The sequence below is a fragment of the Rattus norvegicus genome, chromosome 7 (genome assembly GCF_036323735.1).
Source record: "Rattus norvegicus strain BN/NHsdMcwi chromosome 7, GRCr8, whole genome shotgun sequence".
Classification (NCBI taxonomy): Eukaryota; Metazoa; Chordata; class Mammalia; order Rodentia; family Muridae; genus Rattus; species Rattus norvegicus.
The window spans coordinates 133,771,934-133,790,850 of NC_086025.1; the positions used below are offsets into that span (position 1 = coordinate 133,771,934).

Here is an 18,917-nt window from a genome sequence, read left to right on the forward strand (position 1 = left end):
GTACGCATAATGAAGCACACATTGTTCAATTTGATTGTCACAATATCTTGTGAGGGTTCAGCCAAGTGCAGGACAGAGGAAGACACAAGTCCTGGGTGTGTGTGTGTGTGTGTGTGTGTGCGCGCGCGCGCGTGTATGTCTATGAAGTTTAATCATGCCAGAAGTGACCCAGTACAAACACCGGTGATCTTTTTGCTTTTAATTATGCGGACTCCTTTTCTGAAAGGATTCTCTGAGTCTTCTGCTTCCATCCAGGTCATAGAACTCTGTATGTGGGGGTTCGGATGCCACTGGGGAGGCAGAGCCATCGTCACCACCGAACTCATGGCCAGAAGCACCGGAGACGAGGAGGGCGGGGCAAAGGAGCCAGCCAGGGCGAGGAGGGCTTGGAAGCCTCCGCCCACGGTAATGCCCTGGAGAGAGGTGGGGGCAGTGCACTGGGGAGAGGTGAGCGGGCCGTGGGCAGTGTAGGAGGAGCACAGCCATTTAAAGTCCTTGTACCGGGTTTCCGAGAGGAAGGAATACTTCTAAGGAATAAAAATGCCTTCCTGAGAATTTACATTTCAGCACCCCAACCAACACTGTCAGAATTCCTTTGCTAGAGAATTAGCTGTTTCTTTTTATTGAAATTTGTCGGATCTGTGGGAAACTAAAAACAAAGCAAAACCTACTTGCGCTCAGGTATTTTGCCTACACGCATGTTTGTGTGCCACGCGCATGCCCAGTGCCCTTGGAGGCCAGAAGAGGGCACCATATACTGGGACTGGAGTTACAGGCAGTGGTGAGCCGCCATGTGGATGCTTGGGACTGAACCCAGGTCTCTAGGAGAACAGCCAGTGCTCTTAACCCCTGAGCCTTCTCTCCAGCCTGGTTTCTAGGTTCTCATGGGACGTCTGCAAGTGGTCTTAGTTGACAGCTCTGCTCCCTTGTGGAGATGCTCCCGCCGAAGAGAACTAAGGAACTTTTAAACCTGTGCCCAGGACACCTTCCAGATCCCCCAAGCTGGTAGGCAGGGCGCTATTTTGTTCTGATTTGGAGGCTGGTACACACGCGGACCTTTCTCTCTCTGGTTGGCTTCCTAGACACCCCGTCTCAGCGCGTACAGTTCATTCTTGGCACTGAGGAAGATGAGGAGCACGTTCCTCATGAGCTGTTCACAGAGCTGGACGAGATCTGTATGAAAGAGGGGGAAGAAGCCGAATGGAAGGAAACGGCCAGGTGAGGCTCCTTCGGGCAGACTCCTGCCTGCCTGCCTCGTCTCTTCTTGGGTGCCATGGTGACCGGTAAACCCTGCTCCAGGTCTCCGTGGTGCAGTGCCAACGAACGCACTGCTGTGGACATTTTCCACCGCAGAGAGTTGAGCAGATCAGTTGGCAGTCTTCCGTGTTCCTGTCTTTGTGGGTTTCTAAAGTCACACAAAGCACTGATAAAAATGTTATTTTATGAATGTGGTTTGTCAGTGTGTCCAAATATAGATTAGAGTTTTAAGAATTATGCTCATTATAGACAACGTAAAAACTAAAGATTTTTAAGGGGCCGGAGCGATGGCTCAGTGGTTTGGAGCACTAACTGTATTTCAGAGGACCCAGGTTCGATGCCCAGTGCCCACATGACTCACAACTGTCTGTAACTCCGTAGTTTGACACCTTCATACAGATACATGCAGAGAAAACACCAATGCACATAAAATAAAAGTAAATATTAAAAAATTAAAAATATAAGCAAAAGAAAATGGCAGGTACCTTTAATCCTGCCGTCCCAAGGATAAAACAAGGGCTATATTTGGGTCTCAGACACATATGTGTTTGTAATTTTAAGTTTGTCTTTAGGTGAAAACAGGATTAGATTTGCTGTGCTCCACAGTTTCTTTTCCACTCACTAATGTGTCTGAACATCAGGCCAGGTGTTAGCGTTCAGTGTGACAGTGGAAGTCCTCTGTCTGTCTCTGGCGTCTCATCCCTGGCAACGTTCGCAGGTGGCTGAAGTTTGAAGAGGACGTGGAGGACGGGGGAGAGCGCTGGAGCAAGCCTTACGTGGCCACACTTTCTCTGCACAGCCTGTTTGAGCTGAGGAGCTGCCTCATCAATGGCTCCGTCCTCCTGGACATGCGCGCAAGCAGCATAGAGGAGATCTCAGGTACCCGGGCAAACTCCTGGACATGTGCATAAGCTAAGGAGCTCTTAGCTGCGGGGCAGACGGTGTCCTCCTAGACATGCGCACAAGCAGCATAGAGGAGATCTCAGGTATGGGCAAACTCCTGGACATGCGCATAAGCAGCATAAATGAGCTCTTAGCTGCAGTGCGGACGATGTCCTCCTAGACATGCGCACAAGCAGCATGGATGAGATCTCAGGTGCTAGGCAGACGAAGGCTGGGCGCAAACCCGGAAGTGTGAGAGCCGGGCAGTCTGGCACACACCTGTAACCTGACGTTGGGAAGCTGGAGAGCAGAATGTCAGGTCTGAGGTCTGAACTGTAGTGATACTTTATCCCAAGCAAAACAGAACAGAACATCGAAGCCAGGAAGGAAGAAAACTAAAGGGCCTGCGTGGGTAAAAGTGTTCACTGTGCCAGCTGGGCAGGCGACCTCGGTGCCATCCCAGGAGCCTGTGTCAGAGGACTGGCTTCTGGAAGTCGTCCTCTGACCTCTGCGAGCACATACACACGCTCTCACACGAGTGCTCACACGCACTCTTGCGCTCTCACACACTCACACACTCACACAATGCTCATACTTGCACTCTCACACATGCACACACACACACACACACACACACACACACACACACACACACACACGGTCATAGTAATAATGCAATACCTTTTAAAAATTAAAGATTTAAAAGCTCAAAACCTGTCCTCTAGAAGAGAGGTTCAGGAAATGAGTCACAGCACTCCACACTTGAGCCTGGAGTGCTGGGTGGCCGGTCTGATGGAGTCTTCTGACGTAAACAGATATTAAGTTACCGTGTTTAGGGAGCAGCAATAAAGAACACACATGTCTAAGTGATTCTGCCTCTCCAAGGATCTTGGGGACCTGGAGACTGAGGTCAGTACTGATAGAAGTCTCTGTCTACTCCTTTGAAAGGTGGTGCCTGGGTGTACCACCTACTGTGGGGAAAGTGGAATTAAAGAAAAAAGTGAGTTCTGTGCTGTTCACTGCCCCAGAGGCAGCGGAACCTGGGAGAGCGGAAGCCATTAATGAGCATCAGAGAATTCATGCTGAGGGTTAGATTTATATGCTAAGGGTTAAGAGGCGTCACGAGTCAAGTGTGTAATCAATCACAATCACAAGGTTGCACGTGGCGGGCAAGCCTCTGCACAGTGAAAACGTTTTTCCATGGAGACATATAGACAGACAACAATAGCCAGGCATACTCAGTAACCTGGAGTGAACTCAGTGCCGTCTGTTACACCTGGCACATTCCCACTCTGTGGTTTTGAAGAAACTGAGGTCACAAGACTTGGCTTCTTGGAGTTTTATCACGAGCACCTCACACAGCTCCGTTCTTGGACTGTTCCAAAAGGGTCACAGCTGTCTTTCACTGACTTTAACTGCATGTCTAAGCGCCTGCGGATTCCTGAGAGAGCATGTGCTGGGTTCTGGGTAGAGGAATCCCTGGGAGTTAGTGCCCTGTGGCTGCCGAGCAAACATAGGCCAAGCCTTGGCGGGGTGATGCCTCATCAAATTAGCTGTAAGAAAGACGGAGGCCTTCGGAATGGACAGGGTGAGACGCTGCCTGCAGAAGGGCACGGTTGCCAGTGCAGCTCAGGAGGTAGAATTGATGGTAAGAATCTGACAGACTGTTTTAGGCATAAAGGAAGAGTGCAGGAGTCTGGCTTCCAGCCAGATCACAGGAGCGAGCAGGTCGGGTGGGTGGGAAGAGGATGGGCTTGTTTTGTACTCGCTAAGCTCTACGTGTGCAGCCCACCCAGATGGCGGTGTCTGCAGGTAACTGGAGCTGCCATGACACTTGGGAGACATATCTGTAATGTGCCTCTAAGTCTTCTAAAGATGGTTGAGGCTATTGCGGTCAACAGTGGGGATAGGGACTCTTCCTGTCTGAGGCTGACTTGGGGGGTCATAGGTCAGGTGAAAGAAAGGTGTTGTCCTTGGAGACCAAGGGTCTGCAGTGCTCAGCGGTGACACAAAAATCAGACAACAGCCACCAAACCTGTGTTAGCCTAGGACGGCTGGGACACAGCTCCTTGAACGTGGAGGCTGGCGTCCAGCACTCAGAGGTTAAGGCAGGTAGATCAGGATCAAGATTAGCCTGGGGTAATAGCAAGATCTTGTCTCAAAATAAAATCAACAGACCGATCAAATGGTAAGTTTGAAATTCAGAAATCTGAAACGAGTTTTAGTTTGGGCTGTGTTCCTCAAAGGCCCACAGCGGGAACATTTCTCCTTGGTCCTTCCAGCTTCCGGCATCTGGGAGGTGCTTTTTGACTGAGGATTTTCTTTTCTTTGAGGAATTTTAAGAGGGAAAAGAAAAGATAAGGGGTTGGGGATTTAGCTCAGTGGTAGAGCGCTTGCCTAGCGAGCGCAAGGCCCTGGGTTCGGTCCCCAGCTCCGGAAAAAAAAGAAAAAAAAGAAAAAGAAAAGAAAAAAACAAAAAAGAAAAGATAAAACTAGTAGAGGGGCCTGGGGGCGGGGGGTGTGTGAAGGATTCTGAAGCATGATTGTATGAGGGAAGAAATCAACCAAAATAAAGGTGAAATGTGCAGGAGTGCGGTCCGGGGAGGCCTGCTCACAACTGGAACCGCAGCACCTGGGAAATAGAGAAAAACCAGATGTTCAAACCAGGTGCCCAGGCATTCAGTAACAGCCTTCCAGGTGGGCATGGCGACCTTGACCTCTGTAGGTCGGGGGCTGTGTACACAGTGAGGTATAATCCTGGGGTAGATGGGTCAAAAATGGAACTAGCAATAAAATATAGGGCCTGAAACTCTAGATTTATCTAGAGTCCTGCTGACAGTGCCAAGTGAGGGCCTCCCATGCCCACCCAAATCACTGGGCTTCATTAGTTTCCATGCTGGTAGTTGTCCTGGGGGGAGCAGATAATTAATATAAATGATACATTTTAAAAATCATTTCATTGTGAATGCATGTGTTCGACTGCATGCATGCATGCTTTTGAACCACATGTGTGTGCTGCCCAGAGAGGTCAGAGCGGACACTGGGTCCCCTGGAACCAGTCACAGACAGTTGAGTTGTTATGTGGGTGCTGAGAATTGAACCTGGGTCCTCTGTAAGGATGAACAGCCTGTACTCTTAATTACTGAGCCCACTGTCGAGCCCCAATTTAATTTTTCTTATAGGTTCCACTTTCAAATAGCCACTGGGGCTCCTAGTTGCAACGTCCCGGACGATTCCATCCATGCTGCGTTCTTAGAGGAAGGGACGATAGAGAAAGAGTGTAATCTCGGGTCTCTGAGTCAGCCAGGCCCGGTGTGAACCCTTGTGTAATCTCGGGTCTCTGAGCCAGCCAGGCCCGGTGTGAACCTTTGCTCCTCAGTTTAGCAGGCGAGAAGGAATGGTCTGATTTGGGAGTGCAGAGTACTTACTGTTCTTTCAGAGGACCCAAGTTTGGTTCCCAGGGCCCACGCATATGGCTCCCGGCCACTTGTAACTCCAGCTCCAGGGGATCTGATACGCTCTTACAGTCTGTATGGACACCTGCGCACGTGGCAGACACACAACATAAGTAAAAGCTAAAAAGAAATATATTTTAAAATAGAATTTAAAAATTATCATAAAAGTACCACTGTGGGCACTTATTAAATGCCCAGAAGACTTTGTTTCCCAAAGCAGTGAGATGAGCTAAGCTAACAGCATTTGTCACCATCTAAGTCTGACCTTAATTCTTTTCAGATTTATTTTAATGTGTGACTACTTCATTTGCATGTGAGTGTGTATACTACCTTCCTGGTGCCCTCAGTACCCGTAAGAAGGGGTTGAGTTTCCTACAACTGGGGTTACAGATGATCGTGAGAACCGTTTGAGAAACCCATGTGGGTGCTGGGAATCGAACCCAGGTCCTCTCTAAGAGCATCTAGTGCTCTTCACCACGGGGCCATCTCTCCAGTCTGTGTTAGCCCCACTTTTGCAGGAGGGTCACCCGGGAGTTCACGCGCAGCCTAGACAGCACAGCGGTAGCCCATCCCTAAATGCAAGCTGTGTTTCCGTTGCTGAGTGGATGAGGGAAGATGCTTCACAGCTCCTTCAGGCAGGAGGCTGGAATCACCATGGCGATTGTGATTACGGAGCAACTTGCCCCCACCGACCGATGCTCCTTTCCCAGCCACCTGATTCGGGTCCTCTGGGTTCCTGAACTCGAGGTTTGAGTGTTGATTGGAATCTCTGCTTTCTAGACCTGATCCTGGACCAGCAGGAGCTGCTCCGGGACCTGAGCGACAGCGTGCGGGTTAAGGTGCGGGAAGCCTTGCTGAAGAAGCATCACCATCAGAACGAGAAGAAGAGGAACAACCTCATCCCCATCGTCCGCTCCTTTGCCGAGGTCGGCAAGAAGCAGTCTGACCCGCATTCCATGGACAGAGATGGTGAGGACATGTGGGGGCTTGCTGTCCGTTTTGTTGGCGAGACATTCGGGGATTAGCCAGAGATGTTGACCTACTGGGGGTTGGAGGCCGTGCAGCTCAGATACTCAGTCTCTTTGATGGGGTAGTAAGCAGGGTGGCCGGGGACTGGCATTGTCTCCCCCTTGTGCTGTCAGAAAGGGAGCAGCTTTGAGGAGAATGCCCAGTGTCCACACTGATGCTGATCTGGGGCCAGAGAAGCCAACTGCGGTCTTTTTCAACTAAACGTCTTGGCTTAGAACAGAATCCTGTAGCGTAGTCAGGCTTTTGGCTCTTCCACCTGCAGAGTACATGGTCTGGACAATCTATTAAAGCCCTTCACGTCTCAGGTTAATAAAGACAATAATGGGACTGTCCTTCCCTTTATTATGGGATTTCCAGGAGTTCACTTAAGCCAAAGCCCGAGCCCAGGAGCAGGTGGGTTGCAAACTCTTCTGCTGCTAATTGCTTCCTCCCGTGGCTGGGCCGGGCCTTGTCTGTATTGTCTTCTAGTCTCTGTATTTGCTAAGTTAGAGTGCAGACCTATCCTGGGAACCTGTTTCTGAGAAGCGGTCCGTACAGGTCCATGTGCACTTCTGGCTAAAGGTCACTGTCGACGTAGAGGAGGAAGAGGCCTTGACTGTTGAGGAAGATGTGGGGCATAGCCAAGCCTCCTGCTCACTGCTAAGTGTGTGGGGACAGGTGTGGAGAGACCCCGCTCCCTGTTGCAGAGTCCTCGGCCTCCAGAGGTCACAAACTGCTATGAGGGACGGGCTGTATCAGAGGGGAAAGAGCAAGCTCCTAGTGGAGTCTGTTTGACTTTCTCCCACCAGGGCAAACCGTGTCTCCTCAGTCTGCTCCAGCTACCAACCTTGAAGTGAAGAATGGTGTGAACTGTGAACACAGCCCTGTGGATCTAAGCAAGGTGAGGAGACGTGGCAAGGTGGCCTCCCACGACCCCAGTCAGGCGCTGCTTCTGTGCAAAGAGCACCCACCACCCTCGTCTTCTCCCTCCGTATAACATGCACACAGCCTGGGCAAGGCTGCTCCTCAGGGTCTCTGACGCCCTGCAGTTCCTCCTGATCTTCAGGTTGTCCAGACGGCATTGTGCGTCTGCCTCCTGGCGCCCCTAATGTTCCAGACTCTTCTTGGGGGCTGTGACTCTGACGAAGCAGTCAGGCATTAGAAAGGAAACACGCGACTCGAAGCCTCTGTGGCATCTCCTCTCTGAGGAGATCGATGGGATGGAGGCCAGAACTGTTGCACTGAAACCCTCACAAAGCAGGGAGAGTGCTGATTCTCACGGTGTTCTCTGGCCACACGTGTGCTGCTGCATGTGTGGACACATGTGGACACACGCTAATTTACATGTATATATTTCTAGTTGAGGTTCCCGCCCTGGGTCTTAGTTGCTTGGGTTGGTTTGTTTGTTTTGTTTTTAAATGGTGGGACCGATGGGATCTGCGTGACCTCCACTCAGGGTTTTTGTAGAGATCAACTAAAACAGCGAGGGGCGTTTCTAACCTTGAATGACACATGAAGTAGAGCCGTGAGAGGGTGACTGGCGTTGAAGACGACGGCTCCCAAACCATCAGAAGGTTCTTTTGCCTTTTTAGGCGGACCTCCATTTCATGAAAAAGATTCCCGCAGGGGCAGAGGCCTCCAATGTCCTGGTTGGCGAGGTGGACACTCTGGACCGGCCCATCGTCGCTTTCGTGAGGCTCTCCCCGGCCGTGCTCCTCTCTGGACTGACAGAAGTGCCCATCCCAACGAGGTAACAGGAGGCTAAGCTGAGGGCACCCTACTCAAGGCAGATCCGTGTGAGCGCCGGTGCTTGCTGGGAACTAGTTATCCCAAAGGTTAGGGTTAGCTGCCCAGAGAGCAGGGTTTCCTCGGGGAGCCGTGGAAGTGGGCACGCGAGCTCCGGGGAACTCCTGGCCTTGGAGACTAGGGTGGGGACGGAGGGCACAGCAGGGCCTGTGGCTCCACACCAGGAGTCCGAGAGCAGTATCCGTGGTGATTTGGAGCCCGCTAATTATAGAGTTAAGATGACGGGAGCACAATTCAGACTCCTCTCCAGTGCTGTCCTGTCAGTTTCTTATTAGAACAATGGATGGGAATTAGATAACCTTGAATTTACAGAACAATGCTGTATTTTGAAAGGACATCCTTTGTGTAGCTAGCAGTGGCGTCTGTGGTAACTCTAAGACGCGTAGCCAGCCGTGTCACTGAGTAACGCCTCATACAGCAATGCGACACTCGGCACAGGGCAGTCCTTTTCCCTGGGGGCACAGTGACACTCTGTAGTAGCAGGGGAAGGAGACCTGCTCTTTGGAGAAGGTGAGAAGCCACTTACAAAGCTCCCTCTTTGTGTGTTTCGGCAGGTTTTTGTTTATCTTACTGGGTCCGGTAGGAAAAGGGCAGCAGTACCATGAGATTGGCAGATCCATGGCCACCATCATGACGGATGAGGTATGCACAGGCCGCCACCGCCTTCTTTCATTCTGCCCGTAAATGCCGAGTGCTCCCTCTGTCCCAGAAACTGAGTTCACTGCTGGGATAAGATGATGGTTGTCACAGCGTCTGCAGGGAGCAGCAGGTCAAGGAACTTTTCTGAGAGCCACGGGAGAGAGAGGCAGGTCCCGGGGAGGCCTTTCTTGCTATGCTATCTCTTGTTTGTTTTTTCTTATACACAGGCTCTCACTGTGCAGCCCAGGCTGGCCTCGAACACCCAGGGCTGGGATTATAAGCATGTAGTACTATGGCCACTTAGCGCTCCCCTTTAAAAGTAATCAAGGATGCAGAAAGTCCAAGTAGGATGTGTAGACTTTGTGTTTCAGGTAACTTGCGAGTTCTGAGTTAACTTTCCTGAGAATATGGCTGATTAAATCCAATGATGTTTTTTGCATGAGGAAATACTCCCACCCCATGACAGTAAGACCAGTTTGTGTAAGGTCAGCACGTGCCCTTAGGCAGTGTCACCTGTGAGCTGTGGCTTATCTGTCCACTCACTTGTTCTAGACCTGAGGAGGACTGTGCTGTAGAGTGGTTTCTGAGGTGTACATCTTAGTGGCCAAGGGAAGTGTAGGCTGAGTCTGTGATCCATGAGTCTTTCACAGAGGTCTATCTAGGTTCAAACATGGCTAACAGAATCTCTTTGTGTCTTGCCTCTCCTGTGGAGATTGTAGAATCTAGAGCCGCGTCTTATCTCCGTGACAGGGTCTCACTCTTTAACCCAGGCTGGCCTTCAACTTGGCAATCCCCCTGCCTTAGCTCTGGAGTGCTTGGCTTTACAGGATACACCTCCACACTGAGCTTAGGCTCCTCTTAAAAACCCACGTGCTTTGCTAAGGGCTGAGTTTTATCCCTTAGATACCCATGACAGGAATAAAAACCGAGAGTCTGTGTCCGTGTGCCCCTGCCCACTGGAGAGTGTCCGTGTGTCCCTGCCCATTGGAGATGGTCGGAAGTGAAGTCATTCTGGGATTTCCAAAGTTTTTTCCTCTCTGTAGATTTTTCACGATGTGGCGTATAAAGCGAAAGAACGGGATGATCTCCTGGCTGGGATCGATGAGTTCCTGGATCAAGTGACGGTGCTCCCACCAGGGGAGTGGGACCCGTCCATTAGAATTGAGCCACCCAAGAATGTCCCTTCCCAGGTAATAAATGCATGGAAGGTAGTGGTGGCTGCTGTCGGGAGCTCTTGAATGTCATCAGAGTAGGAGTAAAAGACTAATCTACAGTTACTGAGGCCTGCGCAGGTGTGATGGGAAGGACGGAAGGGAGAGGGAAATGTTTCATAGAAGTCAGTCACGCACAAAACAATCAAGTGAAACACAGCGAAGTAACAGTGCAAATGGGCTTCCAGACGGTTCCCTGACAGACTGGACAGGCAGACTGGACAGACAGACTGGACATAGGCTTCCAGGCGGTTCCCTGACAGACTGGACGGACAGACTGGACAGGCAGACTGGACAGACAGACTGGACACAGTTTTCCAGACGGTTCCCTGACAGACTGACAGTCAGACTGAACAGACAGACAGGACACAGGCTTCCAGATGGTTCTCTGACAAACTGGACAGACAGACTGGACGGACTAGAGCTCCACAGACTTCCAGGCGGTTCCATGACATGCTGTGGCTGCGACAGGGGCTCCTGTGTGTACTAGACTGAGGCTGGGCATCTTACCCATGTGAATTCCCTCTCCCCAGAAGCTCCCTCTCCCGCAGGCACTCTTATCTCTAGTTTACAGGAGAATTAACTGACCTTCTAGGGCAAGATTTTAAAGGGCAGTGATAATTCACCAAAGCACACTTGAAATTGTAATTTAGGTCATGTCTTGATTCTGGAAAGTTTCAGTTAGGAGGCAGGTTCTATTGGGGAAGTCGTTTTATATGCATGCATGCATACATACATAAATGCATACATCTCCCACCCCCAGGAAAGTCACCTGTATCAAACCGACAAATATAGTTGGAAACCACAAACATTTGAATGTTTTTATGGCTTTTGGGTTACCCTGTTGCCCCCAAGGACAGAGAGGGGCTGACTGGACTCATTTTCTTCTGTCAAAAGGAAAAAAGGAAGATGCCTGGCGTTCCAAACGGAAACATTTGCCACGTAGAACCTGAGCCACATGGGGGACACAGCGGGCCGGAACTTGAGCGGACGGGGCGGTAAGTTCTGAGACATCGCACGCTGGGTGCCGCTCACGCAGATGCTGCTAAGGAGATGAGGAAATCGGAGCCATCCTGTGTGGAATGTTGGGACATCTACTGTACGAATACGAGGGTGTCCAATATTGTATTCACTCCTACTTTCTTGAACCATTTGCTAGGTTCTGTCCTTTCTAGATGTTTCTTTCCTCGCTTGTGAACACAGGGCCTTTCTCCTTCCTGCTGTTCCTCTTACTCTTTGTCTCTGCTCAGATGTGGTTTCCTTCCGAATGCCCTCTGGTGTCTCCGGCCCACACCGGGCACTTGTACTGTATTGATCTTTAACACGCCTTCTTCCATCATCGCCATCACAGTCCACGTCACGTTGCTATCGTCATCTCTCCTGCTAGACCGTTGACTCCACTCTGCTCCGGGCACTCAGCTCACTAGAAATCTTCCGAGCCCACTTAAAGTTATGTAAAAGGCGAATGTGAACCTTGAACACGGTGAAAGTTTCTGGAGCTTTCTGGCCTGTACGATCACAGAACACACCAGCGTGGGTGTGTCCTTAATTCTTCACACCGTTAGTTGCGTGGCTTTGAAAGGAGAATGCGTGTCCTGTTGTAGAGACTTGAGGCCAAACCCACAGCCTTAGGGACAGTGATCTGTGTTCAGTGAGGAGGTATCTGGAGATCTGCTGGACTCTAAGGAGGAGCAAGAAGGCAGGAGAAGCTCTTCTGACTGTCTAAGCCACAGGTAGGGTGTAACAGGGCAGGGTGCACCCAGAAAGCTCCTCAGCAGGGTCAAGGGGTGTCTGGGATAGACCTTCCCTTATATAGGATGCAAGTTCTTGGGAAGTGCTAATGAGAAAAGAGTCCAGAGCTGCTGTCTCAGTGACACACCACACACACACACAAGCACACACACACACACACACACAGACACACACACAGACACACAGACACACACCACACACATGCAAACACACACCACACACACACACCCAGCACACACACACCCAGCACACACACATAGACACACACACAGACACACACATGCAAGCACACACACACACACACACACCACACACAGCACATACACACACACAAACACACACACGCACATGCACACCAGCCCCAGTCCCCACACGCTGTGGTATTAAACTGCTTTGTGCTCCCAGTGGGTTGTGTTCCCAGCTACCAGCCAGAGCCCTCTGGATTCATGAATGAAAGACACACACGGGTTGGGGATTTAGCTCAGTGGTAGAGCGTGCTTGCCTAGGAAGCGCAAGGCCCTGGGTTCGGTCCCCAGCTCCGAGAAAAAAAAAAGAACCCCAAAAAAGAAAGAAAGAAAGAAAGAAAGAAAGAAAGAAAGACACACACACACACACACACACAAACCCCCCCCACAGACATACACACACACACCACACACACACATACACACAGACATACACACACACAGCACACACACACACACACACAAACACGCACATGCACATGCACACACCAGTTAATTTTGATTTGTCTTGACTAGCTCACATGTTAGGCAGCTCTAATCCTTCCTGCTGCTAGCAAACACTCCCCCAGTACTTCTGAGTTAACATCTTTTAAAATCTGCATTTCATCTCTGCTACCCCAAATACAATTGGGGAAGTGGCTCGTGTGAGTCTCACGTGGGTGGGCCTTTAGGTCTGCTCTTTCTTCTTGCCTGGCATGGCCATCTCTCCCTCCTCTCTTCTATTCCAGTTCTAAGGTCCTGCCTCAGTCTATCTGCCCAGCCATTAGCTGTACGGCAATTCTTTATTGCCAATCAAATCCAGCTAGGGATGGAGAACCCCAGCATCTGGGAACTTGGCCTTTGGGGACAGAATTGAATTGAGACAGCATTAGAACCAATCCCTAACACACACACAAACACACACACTACACGCACACCACACACACACACACACTACACACACACCACACACACACACTGCACACACACACACACACCACACACACACATACACACACACACACACACACACACACACACACACACACACACACACAGGCTTCAGACGGGTTTCTGTCAAAGCACACCAGGCAAATGGCTGGCTGGCCCGTCCCTAATGGCTCCAGGGATGGGTTCTCTAAGCTGGGGGTGCAGAGCACAGCAACCTTCCACACAGCTAAGTCTGTTCTTGCATCAAGCTTAAATCCTTATCTCTGTGAACCCTCTGCCTCAAAACACTTGACCATCGAGGCCGATGTCAAAAGGGAAAGGTTGTTTCAAATCTGAAGAGAAGTGGGCATGTCTAGTTAATGTCTGCATCATAGTCGGACTTCACTCGTGGACGAAATGTGGGGCTAACTCCAAAGCAGCAATCACAGCCAGGCGGCGGCAGTGCACACCTTTGAACCCAGCACTCAGGACACAGAGGAGGGCAGATATCTATGAGTTCAAAGCCAGCCTGATCCACCAATCGAGTTCTAGGACAGCCAGGGCTACATTATAAAGAGACCTTGTCTCAGAGCGCTTACCTAGGAAGCGCAAGGCCCTGGGTTCGGTCCCCAGCTCCGAAAAAAAAAAAAAAAGAACCAAAAAAAAAAATAAATAAAGAGACCTTGTCTCAAAGATAGAAAAACAAACAAACAAACAAAAAAAATAAAGAAGTAATCAGAAATTACAATTTTTAGTCCTTCCAGGAGGAGTGAGCCGCTGCCCACCTGTCTCAGGCAGTTAAGTTAGACATAGCTCCTGTCTGTTTTTCACATGCTTGCCTCCGTGAAGAGGCTGGGCATTGTGGTAGCATCCCGGGAGCCGCAGTGAGGTGTAGGAGATTCTTCTCCCTGGATAACACCCTTCAGATGGCGGTTGTTGGCAAAGGGTGTCAGGCCTGGTACAAGATACGGTTATAGGTAGGACCCAGAAACCCTTGAATAATCCCCAGACCAGTCTCTGCCACCACAGAGGTTCCCAGGGTCTCTGTCCAGAGAGAGTAAGACAAAATGGTGCTGTGTTTTAAGTCAGACCTCTGGTCGTGCCCCCCCCCCCCCCCCCCGCCACCAGGCTGCTTGAGACGTTTGCCACACAGGCCGTGATGCTAAGGCAGGCCCTGAGTTGGGTCTTCCTCTCTCCTCTAAGACCGTGCACAGCCAGCCGGAGATGTTACTGCTGTGAGTGCAGGACACCACACCAGAGGGAAACAGTGAGGGGGCAGTGCCCACCCTGTGTCCCCCTCCCACCCCACCTTCAGCCTGGGGCTTGAGTGGAGCAGGGTTGACTGGGCTTGTCTCCTGGGCTCTTGGAGAAGCAAATGGGGCAGATGTCATTTAATAAGGACATTTCAAAAACAGTTATTCTAGTCTGTAATCTAACAAGTTAGCCATCGTTCTTTAAGTTATGGAGTGCTCACCTTACACTGATTTTTATTTTTTTGGCGATTGTCGACATCTTTTTGGAGTTTATTTGTTGATGTGGGATCCAATCAGAGTTTGCAGTTGGTTACCAATCAGTTCCCACCCCTGTTCCTTTCCTTCCCATTCCTTTTCTTCGAAGCCTCCATCTGAAGTCTGCTGTCTTGTAGCTCCCCTGCGGTGAGGCTGCTTTCTTAAGAAAGGACTCAGCTGGAGGCAGTGTTCCTCCTTGGTGTGCACCACCTCCTCATTGGCTTCTGCGGAGGCCCTGCTGCTCCACCTTGAGTCTACCCTTGAGCCCCACCTCCTCTCTCATGCTCTCTTTACACTGCCACAAGGGTGACCATTCTAGAATGTTGCATGCTGCTGGTGCTCCACTGCCTAAACTTTGTCAGTAACCTGACATGCTCTTGGAATTACGTTCCTATTCCTTAAAGCCATTTACTGCCTCTGTGACTCAGTTTCTCCAACCTCGTCTTTAGGTTTTGCACCTTGAACCCAACACATGGTCTCATGCTGGGGTGCCCCTCTGCTGGTCCCTCTACCTTGTCTGGCTGTCTCCCCGTTCTTCCTTTGATCCCCTGCTGTGATGCCTGTCCCTGACCTGTGTCACCACAGCCCCCAGTGTCATGCGTTGCCTGTGTCCTGCACTGTGGGCCTCTGAGAGCAAGGGCTGCAAGTTTGTCTTGCTCAGTGCTACATCTCCATGGCCTGGCCGGGCCTGAGGCTGGTCGTAATTGTCTTCTCCTTGTCAAATGCATGAGTCAGTTGTCATGCAAAGACTGGGGCAGGGGATTGTTCGGAGTGAGGCTGTGCACGTGAAGAGGCTTTACCACTGGAAAGCCTCTAAGGACAGGGACAACTTTAGCTGCTTCTCAGGTCCCTCCCAACAGCTTGGTTTGAAATTGAAGGTAATACTTGCCTTCTTAGTTTTTTGAATATTGATAAGTAGGTAACACGCATGCCCAAATTAAATGCTTGGTACATACTCAGTTTTTACCACATGTCATACCCTTGTTTATAACAGAATCTGTCTGTGCCCGTTCCAAAGAGGTACGTGCTTGGGGTGAAGTTGACGCTAGACTATCACCGAGCACATTGGAAGGACTTCCAAATGTGTGTTGCTCTGTGCCCTCTCGGAAGAGGGACTGCATTAGAGGCTGTCTGCGTATCTCTGCAGGCTGTTTGGGGGCTTGGTGCTGGATGTCAAACGGAAGGCTCCCTGGTACTGGAGTGACTACCGGGATGCTCTCAGCTTACAGTGTCTGGCCTCCTTCCTGTTCCTGTACTGTGCCTGCATGTCGCCTGTTATCACCTTCGGGGGACTGCTGGGAGAAGCCACGGAAGGACGCATAGTAAGACCTTTGCATCAGTTCTAACGGCCCAAAGCAGGATTTAAAATACCATGGTAGCATCCAAGTTCTTTGGGGGAGCATTACCTTGTCAGGGCTGGGAAGACCGGATCCTTTCCTCTGAGTGGCTGGTGTTCTGAGTTATGGGGGAGCATGGTTCTTCCTGGTGTATATATATCCCTCCCGCTTAGATGTCATTTCGGCACCCGGTTGCCTAGGTGAATTGCTCACCACCCCAGGAATGGAAAATGGATCCACTTGATAGCGTTTGGAACTGAGATTCGGTGACTGTGATATCTCGTGGTGTGAGCTACATCTTTGTGCTTTTTATACATCTCTGAATACCAAGTCGAGCTGAGTGATAGAGCTTAGCGGAGGAGCCGAGGCAGACGGTGTGGTACCTGAGTTAACCACCACCCTTGCTTAGAGGAACGCGAGCAAACGGCTGTCAAGGCACCATGCGGCCAAGGCAGTGTGACAGCCAGCTCTCCTCTGCAGGGCTGTGGACTGTCTTCTGTTTCCTCCTCCGCAGAGTGCAATCGAATCGTTGTTTGGAGCCTCCATGACGGGGATTGCCTACTCTCTGTTTGCTGGGCAGCCTCTCACCATCCTGGGAAGCACGGGCCCTGTGCTGGTGTTTGAAAAGATTTTGTTCAAATTCTGCAAGTAAGACATCGGTTCTCCTGACAACATTGGGGCATGACCACTACACATGCCAAGCTCCCATGCAGGCACGAGGAGGGGTGGGCACCCCCATAGCTCCTGTAGCTGCAGATGGCCTTTCCCTCCAGAGCCTGCTCAGTGTCTCCTCGCCCTTACCGAAAGTCTTACATCCTTAGCCTTTTAAGTCTGTCAGTTTTTATTTCACGACTGTGGGTCTTTTGCCTGCCTGCATGCCTGTGCACCGTGTGTGCGGTGCGATGGACACCAGAAGAAGGGGTTGGATCCCCTGGGACTGGAGTTACAGACGGTTGTGAACCCCCATGAGGGCTCACATGAGGGAATAAAACCCAGGTCCTCTAGAGTAGCAGCCAGGGCTCTTAACCGTTGAGCCTTCTCTCCAGCTCTTTTTATGTTGAGCTAAGGTCTCCGTGTAGTCCAGGGTATCCTGGAACTAACCTTAGCACAGGCTAGCCTGGCATTTATAGTCCTCTTACTTTGGTCTCCTGATGCTGGATGGCTGCACCACTGTGCCCAGATTGACTGTTTAATTTAATTTTTCTTTTCTCCTTTCATCCTTCCTTCCTTTTTTTTTTTTTTTTTTTTTTGGTTCTTTTTTTCGGAGCTGGGGACCGAACCCAGGGCCTTGTGCTTCCTAGGTAAGCGCTCTACCACTGAGCTAAATCCCCAGCCCCTTTTTGTTTGTTTGTTTGTTTGTTTGTTTTGTTTTGAGACAGAGGTTTCTCTGTGTCACCTGGGCTATCTTAGAACTCACTCTGTGGTGGCCTTGAAATCACAGAGATTCACCAGCCTCTGCCTTCTGAGTGCTGGGATTGAAGCTGTGGACCACTACCCAGTTGACTTTTTATTTTATTTTTAGATTTATTTATTTTACGTTTGTGAGCACACTGTCAATATCTTCAGACACACCAGAAGAGGGGGCATCGGGTCCCATTACAGATGGTTGTGAGCCAACATGTGGTTGCTGGGAATCGAACTCAGGACCTCTGGAAGAGCAGTCTGTGCTCTTAACCACTGAGCCATCCTCCAGACCCATATTATTAATTTTTGGGAAAAATATCATAACCGATACAGATTCCCTCCCTCTTACATTTTAGGACAATTTTAAATTGGGTCTACTTTCCCTCCTCCATATTCTGTCTGCGAATGGTAGTTGGACCTAGCAATGTTCTAGTTTCAAATTTTTCTTTCAAGATTCCTACTTGTATTGAAAGTAGAAACCCATAGGACTAGGGCCAACCCCATTTCCTCGCTACGCTGCCATGCATGGTCACATTGGGCAGTAATGTTGGAAATACTGCACAGGCAGTGATGTTTACCTCCCTCTCCTCCCCCCCTCTCCTCCCCCTCCCCCTTCCTCTTTTTCCCCCTCCCCCTCCCCCCTCCTCCCCTTTCTGTATCTTTACCCTGCAAACACCCTGTGAAGATGCTGTCCTTGGGCTTTACTGAGGAGTGCAGTGCGTGCCGTCTCAGGGACAGCAGGCCTCAGTGCTGGTGTGGATAAGCTGAGACGAATCAGCCACACTGTCCTTTTGTCCCCAAGCCTCTTCCTGAGCCTTGGTGTTTTTCAGGGACTACGCCCTTTCATACCTCTCCTTGCGTGCTTGTATCGGGCTGTGGACCGCCTTCCTGTGTATTGTCCTGGTGGCGACTGATGCCAGTTCCCTCGTCTGCTACATTACCCGCTTCACCGAGGAAGCCTTTGCCTCCCTGATTTGCATTATTTTCATCTATGAAGCCATAGAAAAGCTGATTCACCTGGCCGAGACCTACCCCATCCACATGCACAGCCAGCTGGACCACCTGAGCCTTTATTAGTAAGCTTGTCTCCTGCTTCTCCCCTTCCTTCCTTCCTTCCTTTCATTTATTTATTTTTACTTGCAGAATTAGGAGCTTTCTTTTTCCTGAGGGTGGGAATCAAGTAATTTACACTGCTCTGTACTTGGCAGTGTGATACATGGATTTAAGTATACAATGTATCTTGGTAGTGTTCACCCCAGTTACTTTCCCTCCTATCCTGCGGAGCTGGCCATCCTTCTCTTCTGGTGTGTGTATGTGTGTGTGTGTGTGTGTGTGTGTGTGTGTGTGTGTGTGTGAGAGAGAGAGAGAGAGAGAGAGAGAGAGAGAGAGAGGGAGAGGGAGAGGGAGAGGGAGAGGGAGAGGGAGAGGGAGAGGGAGAGAGAGAGAGGAGAGAGAGAGAAAGAATAGCCAGGAAGGGGAAAGATGAAAGAGAGAGAGAGAGAGA

At 50.4% G+C, this 18,917-nt stretch overlaps 1 protein-coding gene across 4 annotated transcripts in view; it reads left to right on the top strand.

The window, feature by feature from the left end:
* The window catches only part of Slc4a8 (solute carrier family 4 member 8), a 75,227-nt gene that overhangs the window by 29,104 nt on the left and 27,206 nt on the right, over positions 1 to 18,917 (top strand). For 2 of the 4 annotated variants that reach the window (NM_001414948.1, NM_001270794.2), the window contains 12 exon segments: positions 256 to 405; positions 1,083 to 1,218; positions 1,976 to 2,136; positions 6,375 to 6,563; positions 7,412 to 7,503; positions 8,195 to 8,352; positions 8,963 to 9,050; positions 10,091 to 10,237; positions 11,156 to 11,256; positions 15,820 to 15,994; positions 16,524 to 16,657; positions 18,244 to 18,489. In NM_001414948.1, the coding sequence (NP_001401877.1) occupies positions 256 to 405; positions 1,083 to 1,218; positions 1,976 to 2,136; positions 6,375 to 6,563; positions 7,412 to 7,503; positions 8,195 to 8,352; positions 8,963 to 9,050; positions 10,091 to 10,237; positions 11,156 to 11,256; positions 15,820 to 15,994; positions 16,524 to 16,657; positions 18,244 to 18,489 (1,777 nt within the window). 4 annotated transcript variants of the gene reach the window in all.